This window comes from Pantherophis guttatus, chromosome 4 (assembly GCF_059756535.1).
Source record: "Pantherophis guttatus breed Tessera chromosome 4, ASM5975653v1, whole genome shotgun sequence".
Taxonomy (NCBI): Eukaryota; Metazoa; Chordata; class Lepidosauria; order Squamata; family Colubridae; genus Pantherophis; species Pantherophis guttatus.
In genome coordinates, this window is record NC_142066.1 from 26,310,736 (window position 1) to 26,319,976 (window position 9,241).

The 9,241-nt window shown below is 40.4% G+C and overlaps 1 protein-coding gene across 1 annotated transcript; it reads right to left on the reverse strand.

Annotated features, from left to right (window-relative positions):
- Positions 1 to 1,086: 1,086 nt before the first annotated feature.
- Positions 1,087 to 8,902, reverse strand: LOC117666877 (zymogen granule membrane protein 16-like). Its single transcript, XM_034419884.3, has 4 exons — positions 8,777 to 8,902; positions 7,152 to 7,230; positions 3,615 to 3,747; positions 1,087 to 2,908 (listed from the first exon to the last, which is right to left on the reverse strand). Exons 2-4 carry the CDS (start codon positions 7,204 to 7,206, stop codon positions 2,545 to 2,547), a joined length of 552 nt encoding a protein of 183 aa, XP_034275775.1. The 5' UTR covers positions 7,207 to 7,230; positions 8,777 to 8,902; the 3' UTR covers positions 1,087 to 2,544.
- Between the last annotated feature and the right edge of the window lie 339 nt (positions 8,903 to 9,241).

Consider the following 9,241-nt stretch of genomic DNA (forward strand, 5'->3'; position numbering starts at 1 on the left):
GAAAACTAGGAGACCAAGAGTTCTAGTCCCAACTTAGGTATAATGCCTGCTTAGCGGCATTGGGCCAGTCTTCCTCTCTCAGCCTTAGGGAGCAGGAAATGGCAAACTACTTCTGAAAAAACTCCAGTCAACTGGAGTCAATAGGAGTCAAAAACTGACATGAAGGTGCATGTGCTTGCACACTCACACAAAAGTACTAGATATTTGCAACCCAGGTCTGTAGTTTTATATGCAAAAAACCAAATTAATGACTTGATTCCTGAATAAATGCCTGCTGATTTGGCTTCCAAATCTGTCTATATCTACCCATCCATCCTCTCATCCATCCATTCATCCTCTATCACATGTGATCACCTTCTGTCTATTATTTCTATCTATCCATTAGATGCCGTTGCCAAATTTATTTTTGGTTTAGGCCCGGGATATTTGGGGGACCATCTGCAGACAGCAAGAGCTTCCCATCGCCCGGTGCGTTCCCATAGAGAGGGCCTCCTCAGGGTGCCGTCGGCCAGACAGTGTCGGCTGGCGACCCCCAGGGGGAGGGCTTTCTCTGTGGGCACACCTACCCTTTGGAATCAACTGCCCCTGGAGCTCCGGGTGGTCCCCGACCTCCGCTCTTTCCGCCGCGACCTGAAAACGTGGCTGTTTTGTTTGGCCAGCCTGGACTGATGGGGTTTTAATTCTAATTTAATTTTAACTGGTTAGTCTTAATTGTACTTTTAACTGTTAAATCATGAGATTTGGATTTAATTTTTTAACTTTTTATTAGATGTTTCTTAACTGTTGTGAGCCGCCCTGAGTCCGGCTGGAGATAGGGCGGCATATAAATCTCATTAATAATAAATAATATTTTCTCCTCTTCAAATCATGTTCCAGTTTTAATTCTATACCCCACCCTGCTCTGGGAACGTTGGATAGCTGCATCTTATCCAGATCCATAACATTTTTGAAGAGTGTGAGATCAAAGGTGAGATGTATCCTAGCATTAGGATGGATGCAGAACTTGTACCAGATCATGAGGAGCCCTTAGACAAATCCTGTACCCTGTTGTCAGCCTTTCAAAGCAGACCAGACTAGGAAACAAAATTATGAATGCTAATCCATCTTTTATTATAAGGTTACAGTCACAGAATCTTGCAAATGTGAATACATTTCCCCTCCTGCTCTATCTTCCTGAGAACAAAAGAGGGTTTTTGTCTGAGAAACTTTCTCGGGTTACAGTTCTGTCCCAGACTCAGGTTTCTTTTATCTATTGTCCTGGTTGCCTTTCTTCCCCCTGTTCCTCAAGGTTATTCCTTCTTCCCATGGCATCTATTGGATGAACTGAGCAAATGTCTTTCAAGGAACACTGTCTATATTTTCTGTAGGTTCCAGAGTTTCTGTGTGCACAAGATAAGGTTACTATGGTCCCCAACTTACAACCAAAATTGGGACCAGATCAATGGTTGGTTGCCCCGGGTTCGGACCGGTTCGCAAGAACTGGTAGTAAAACCGGCGGGAAGCTCTGTCCACCGACTCAGGCATCATCATCAGTGATCTGCACATGCTCCCGATACGAACCGGTAGTAAAGGTAAGTAGAACCCACTCCTGGACCAGATATTCCATTGCTAAGCAAGTTAGTCATTCAAGTGAATCACCTGGTTGTTAAGCACATCCAGCTTCCACCATTGACTTACTTTGTCAAAAGTTGGCTGGGAAGGTTACAAATGGCAATCAAATGACCCCAGGGTGCTGCAACCGTTGTAAAAACACCAGTTGCCAAGTGTCCAAATTTTTGATGATGATTGTAAGTGTGAGGACTGGTAGTAAGTACAAGGACTGGTCATGTCCCTTTTTTGCAAAGCTGTTGCAACTTTGAATGGTGGCTAAATGAATGGTTGTAAATCGAGGACTACCTGTATAATACAGGTATCAAATCATTTTTTTCAAGATTCAGGTAGTCTTTGACTTACAACAGTTCATTTAGTGACTTTTCGAATTTACAACGGCACTGAAATAAGTGATTTATGACCATTTTTCACACTTATGACCGTTGCAGCATCCCCATGTCATCAAAATTCAGATGCTTGGAAACTGACTCATATTTATGACAGTTGCAGTGTCCCGTGACAAGAAAAGTCAATGGGGAAGCCAGATTCACTTAACAACCATATTACTAACTTCAGTGATTCACTTAACAACTGTGGCAAGAAAGGTCGTAAAATGGGGCAAAACTCACTTAACATGTTTCTTACTTAGCAACAGAAATTTTGGGCTCAATTGAGGTCGTAAGTCGAGGACTATCTGTATTTTTTTTAGTGCTTTGATCCATGGTTTGAGCTTAACATCTCTTTAATGAGCCAAATCAAAATGAAGGAAGCAAAATCAAAATGAAGGAAGGGACCATCAAAACCAGGGTAATAACAGCAAAAGTGTATCACTCCCTATCCTTCCCTCTTCCTTTTTCTTCTCCCATACTCCCCCCCCCAAGATCCAAAGGAAAACAAAAGAGATTGTGTAGCGTGTGTATTGATTTAAAGGGTGAGAATTAAAGGTAGAGCGATCTATATCTGGGTCACTGGTGGTGGATCTGGAGAGTGGACGGATTCATTCCACCCTTTCATCCATTGATCTTCATCCCAGTGGAAACCAAGGGCATTGACCATCGATCCTGACCTCCCACTGATGAACCTCAGAACCGTGTTGGGGTGCGAGGGCTCTGCAGTGAAAGGCATTCCCAAACCAGAATTCGGCCCAAAGGCAAAGACATGGCCCATGTTGGTGCGGAAGGCCAGGTATTCCACAGAGTTTCCGAAACGGCCATTCACCTGCACCAATCCCTCTCCAAAGGACAGGTGCATGTCCGAAGGGCGGCCTGCTGTGCTGCCTTCATTATTGGACCATGTGTCACCATAGCGAACTTGGATGCTGCATTAACAAGAGAAAGGTGATGTTAGGTGTAGAGCCATCTTAGATGGAAATTAATGAGGATACTCAGGAGAGGTCCTTGGTGCTTGTTTCCTTGTAGCGTCTCATTAACCAAACTAAGTAACATCATCAGTGTTACAGGTAGGATTGATGATGTTACCTAGTTGGCCATGAAACGTCTGCAAGAAAACAAGCAAGCTCAGAAAGCACCAAGGACCCCTCATTTCAACCCAAAGCTACAAATATTCTCTTTTATTGATGATGCTCATCTCAGCAGACCTCTGTAGGAAGAGACCTTTCACCTATACTTCTGTCATCTTACCCTCCATCTTGGCAACTTGAAGATCTGTGGACTTCAACTCCCAGAATTCCCCAACCAGCCATGCTGGCTGAGAATTCTGGGAATTGAAGTCTATTCATCTTCACATTGCTGAGATTGAGAAATACTAGTCAAGAAAGAATCAACCTCTTCCATTCATCCCTTATTTTCCTTCAGTATTGATCTAGATATGTTCTTTAAACATGATCTGCAGCCCTTAGACATATGTTTTCACATACAAATAGCTTATTGACTGATTAGTCAGTCAGTTATCAATAAACTGTTTGCACATTTAGGTTATTTATGTTCTCCTCAGTTGATTCATAATTTTAGCTGTCAAGTTAAAGCCCAGCTATAGACAACTGAAGTTCATTTAGATATACATACCTTAGTATACTTCTGTCATTCGACCTTATTTTCATTGCTGATATAGGGCCTTCAAACTGGTTGCTGGACTGATCAAAATAGTCCCCATCATTACCACCATATTCCCCAGAGTAGGAAGAGAACGTTCTCTGGTCTGGATCCAAAAAGAAGAAGGAGAACCAGTTAATTGAATGAGTTGATTTATTTTATTTTATTTATTTTATTTTTAAATTTGTATACCGCCCTTCTCCCTGAGGACTCAGGGCGGTGAACAGCCAAGTAAAAGCATAAACTACAAACATTAAAATACAATTAAAAAGATATATATAAATTTGGCCCCATGATTAAAAACAATAACAAACAATTAAAAACATTTTAAAAAGTGTTAGGCCAGCCCGGCTTGCTGGAAAAAGAAGGTTTTAAGGGCACGGCGGAAGGCACCGAGGTCTTGGATTCTCCTTATCAGCTGATTCCAGAGGGTAGGTGCCCCCACAGAGAAGGCCCTCCCCCGGGGGTCACCAGCCTACATTGTTTGGCTGATGGCACCCCGAGGAGGCCCTCTCTGTGGGAGCGCACAGGTCGATGGGAGGCCATCGGTAGCAGTAGGCGGTCTCGAAGATAACTAGGTCCTATGCCATTAATCAATCAACAGTCCATTTCTGATCTTCCTATGTCCCCACAGAATAACTCATGAATCTATATCCCATTTTGTGTCCCCTGATTAAACAGCCTTGTATTTGTATATAGATTGGTCACTCAGAGGTGAACTAAAGTTCCATACAAACAATCATATAGGTTGGTGGAGAAAGACTGCTTTGAGATAGGAAGTTCTCTTGCAGATTCCTGCTTTCGCTTCCCATCATCCAAGAGCTCAAATATTACTGAAAAAGTTTCGTGTTCTGTTGAAACTCATACTCAAAACAAAGTAACATCATTAATGTTTGAAAATGTACCTATGTAATAAAGCAGGTGAATTGGTAGAGGTGGCTGTGAATTATTATTGAGAATGGTGGCTAATAGTTAGATCAGTGTTTTTCAACTTGGGCAGTTTGAAGATGTGTGAACTTCAACTCCCAGAATTCCACAGCCAGCATGCTGGGAATTCTGGGAGTTGAAGTTCACACATCTTACAAGAGCCTGTAGTACAGTGGACTAAAGCACTGTTATTAACATCTGCTGCTTGCAATTACTGCAAGTTCAAATCTCACCAGGCTCAAGGTTGACTCAGCCTTCCATCCTTTCAAAGGTAGGTAAAATGAGGACCCAGATTGTGGGGGCAATAAGCTGACTTTGTATAAATATACAAAAGTATGAAGGCTATTGCTTAACGCATTGTAAGCCGCCCTGAGTCTCCGGAGAAGGGCGGCATATAAATTAAAGCAAAAAAAAAGGTGCAAAGGTTGAGAAACACCGAATTAGATGATAGTGCTGTTTTTATTTTCTTTTGTAAAGATTACAGGGAATCCTCAATTTACAACCAGTCTCTTAATAATTATCCAAAGTTACGACAAACTTTTTAAAAGCCTCTTATGACCAAATTACAACTACCACACATCCTCCAAAGTCACAGGAATACATTTTAGGTCCTTGGGAACGAACTCACATTTATAACTGGTTGCAGCATCCCGCAGTCCTATGACTGTGATTTGTGATGTTTTTTTGCAGAAAACACAAAATACACTCATTGGGTATTTGCTTGACAATCATGGTGATTCGCTTTGCGAATCACCATTTTACACCATTGTAAAAATGATCATCAAATTGAGTTGTCATTTGGTGCTTTCACCTAATGACTGCAACAATTTATGACTGAAACTCTGGGTTCCATTAACGTCGTAAGTCAAGGACCACCTGTACAAGCAAAGTTAGATAACAGAGGTTACAGGCCAGGATTATACATTTAGGATTTTATAATTGTGTAAATGTTCTTTCTACTATATAAATCTATCATGGTATATCTTGAAGTTGTTGCTTATGTGCAATTTTAACTGAAATTTACTTTTTATTTTTGATGGCAGTTGGACCAGGGGTGAAATCCAACAGGTTCTGACAGGTTCTGGAGAACCGGTAGCAGAAATTTTGAGTAGTTCGGAGAACTGGCAAATACCACCTCGGGCTGGTCCCAGAGTAGGGTGGGAATGAAGATTTTGCAGTATCCTTCCCCCAGGAATGGGGAATGGGGATTTTGCAGTATCCTTCCCCTGGAGTGGGGAGGGAATGGAGATTTTGCAGTATCCTTCCCTGCCATGCCCACCAAGCCACGCCCACAGAACTGGTAGTAAAAAAAATTGGATTTCACCATGGAGTTGGACCATACTTTGGTGGCATATTATAAATATTATTTATAAATAATATAAATTATTGGTTAGCTGGTTTTTAATTTTTTATGCTAGTAACCTCTGCAGACATATTTACAAAGCTGTTGTACATGTCAGGACGATGGTATAAGTTGACACTTTACTTCAGATTTACTCACAGAGAAAGTGAGACGGAAAAAAAAAGAACACATATTCTGTAGTGAAGTTTTATGAGTTGTGGAACCCGTTTGGCTTCTTAGTCCATATAAGGCCAATCAGATGCTGCCTTTTGCTAAGGCAGAAGAGAATTGAAATGCGTGCGAGTGAAAACCATGTTGAGAATCGGGTTAGCCATCCATTAATATTTGGGATTACAGGATTTGTCTACAAGATTGGCTGCTAAACTAGTACTACGTTAGAGTTACAATTTTCAAACACAGCACTTAACATTTTAATCATTTAATCCTGGCCTGTAATTGTAGAGATGTATGCAATCAACTAGTGATTTAATTCAAATTATATCTTTTTTGGCCAGTCCTTGTAACTCAGATCTGCTACAATAATCTGTATATTGCTGGCTGGGAAAAACTGCTTAACCAATACATTTCTAATGAAATAGGTAACAGATTCCCTTCTTAAGGGTCCAAGAAAATACGCTTTTTCTGTTGTTGCCCTGTTACTTGGATCAGCCTCAATTCTCCTCACCTTTAAAAAAGCTGTTAAACCTGGCCATTCCCCTAAGCTTTAGGGGCAAACAGTGGAGTTCCCTTTTGCTCTCTTGTATGCTTAATTGCCATTTTAGTTTATTGTTTGTTTGTTTTTGTGTTGTTCATGCAGTCACAGTGTTTAAGCCTTATAAATCTGCATAAAAATATAAAATTTTAACGTGTAAGTCTGAATGGTTGTTAAGAGAATGGGAATTCTCCAAAACTCTATGCTTTAATGTATAGGTTGGGGGCTTCCCTGCCTCTAACTTTTGTCTACAGTACACATCTGGTCCTTATAATTGATATATCCACACACATACAAACGCACCATTCTAAGTGCGAATTGTCACAATTTCCTACAATTCTTATTCCTCAGGCATTGGATAGAATTCAGTGAGAGTGCTTCTAGATCAATGTTTTTCAACCTGGGCAGTTTGAAGATGTGTGGACTTCAACTCCCAGAATTCCCCAGCTGGGGGAATTCTGGGAGTTGAAGTCCACACATCTTCAAACTGCCGAGGTTGAAAAACATTGTTCTAGACTCTAGAGCTTACCTGAAGCAGTTGATACTCCAGCACAAAGAAGGGAAAGAAATATAAAAAACAGCATCCGGAAAGATGAAATTGGCTTAATCTGAAAGTTACAGAGCAGAAGAGAGTTATAGTTAACATGTTATCTTTTACAATACAGTTCTAAGCATGATGTGCCATTGAATTAAACAGTTTTCTCTTGTAAATACATCTGTTTAGAAGGCCAACCTTAAATTCATTACAATACATGTAGACTTGTATTGACATACAAACATTCGCTTAACAACCATTCAAAGTTATAGTGGCACTGAAAAAGTGACTTATAACTGGTCCTCATGCTTATGACCATTGTAACATCACCATGGTCATGTGATCAAAATTCAGGCTACGTGGCAATTGGTATGTATTTATGATGGTTGTGGCATGCCAGGATCATGGGATTGCCCAGCTGGTTCCAAACACTTAGACTTATATACAGCTTCTCAGTGCTTTACAGCCCTCTCTAAGAGGTTTACAGAGTCAGCGTATTGCCCCCAACAATCTGGGTCCTCATTTTATCTCAGAAGGATCTCAGAAGGATGGAAGGCTGAGTCAACCTTGAGCCGGTGAGATTTGAACTGCCAAATTGCAGGAAGCTGACAGAAGAAGTAGCCTTAATGGGGAAACCAGATACATTTAATGACTGCATGATTCATTTAACAACTTCAATAATTCTCTTAACTGTGGCAAAAAATCAGACGTGACTCACTTAAAAACTGCTTTGCTTAGCAACAGAAATTCTGGTCAAATTGTAATCATAAGTCAAGGACTGCCTGAAATAAAGATGCTGGGATATTATCTTAACACAGTGATGGCAGGCAGTTGAATTAGAAGCAGGTAAAATGCAGCAAGATATAAAAAACAGATTGTGTTTTCAGGGAAAGGCAGCTGAAAGAAGGAATTGTCAGTTCAAAAATGCTATTTTAAATTCACAAGTAAGCTTTCCCAAGGTTATTGTTAAAGATCACAAGTTATTCTATCTAAAATTCAGTCTTCTAAGTATTAGGATGCTGTAGAATTTAGAATTTCATGATGTTGGGTGAAATAAGAATTTAAAGGCAAAAATCTAAAAAGAAAAAAAAACATGCAAGCAAAATAAAAAAAGGGTTTGATTGTGGTGTGATTAAAATACCATCCCTTCCATATTTCTATGTCAATTCAGAAACAGGTCCTGTTATTTTTAGTGAAATTTATTTGTAAGCCAATGTATTTTAGCCTGGATTTACAAGACTTCTCATTCTTTCTCTTTCTCCCCTTTTTCCTTCCCTCCCCACTCCCACTTATTTTTCCTTTTTCCCCTTCCTCTCTTCCCTCCTTCCTCCCTTGCCTTCTTCCCTTTTATTCTGTTTCCTTCCTTCCTTCCTTCCTTCCTTCCTTCCTTCCTTCCTTCCTTCCTTCCTTCCTTCCCTCCTTCCTTCCTTCTTTCCTTTCTTCCTTCCTTCTATCCATCCATCCATCCATCCATCCATCCATCCATCCATCCATCCAAGAGATTCTCCCCATAATAGTGTCCTCAGATGCACTATGCATCTTTTCACCTTGTAATTATCACCATAGGTGCATCTACATATAATATTTACATATTTCTGCAGCACAACTCTGTAATTTACCTTATGAAACTGAATTATTAATTTGGTAGAGGAGCCCAAGGCAACAGGATTCGTTCTCTTCGTCTTCCTGAGGCTTCAGATTTAAAATAATCCCTTGTTTTCAATCTCTGTTCCTGCTGCAAATGTGGCCTGATCTGAGAGAAAGGAGCTCCTATTGGTTTGGCAACAATTTGGGACATTTCTGGAGTTTCTTTTTACCTGTTGTTAGCCACAGGGCACATGAACAGTGCTTCTATTGTGAGCTTTCCTGCTCCTGTTTAGAAGATCTTCATTCCAGAAAGTCATCATTGGATGAATCTACGCTTGACTGCTTGCACTGTACTGTCTTTTTAACCACAAAAATTTCACACTTTAGTTTCCAGTCATTTGCATGGCAAATAAAAATAGTATGGGCTCCTCTTTTGATTCACCTTGGATAAAGAGAAATTGAATCAGGGGAAAAAAGTTACCTTTCTATACAGATAG

Excerpts from the sequence above, each read along its gene's own strand:
- LOC117666877 (XM_034419884.3), bottom strand. The coding sequence starts at position 7,206 with ATGCTGTTTTTTATATTTCTTTCCCTTCTTTGTGCTGGAGTATCAACT. Across the intron at positions 3,748-7,151 it reads TGGAGTATCAACTGCTTCAG|ACCAGAGAACGTTCTCTTCC; the intron begins GTAAGCTCTAGA and ends TTTTGGATCCAG. Across the intron at positions 2,909-3,614 it reads AATGACAGAAGTATACTAAG|CATCCAAGTTCGCTATGGTG; the intron begins GTATGTATATCT and ends TTGTTAATGCAG.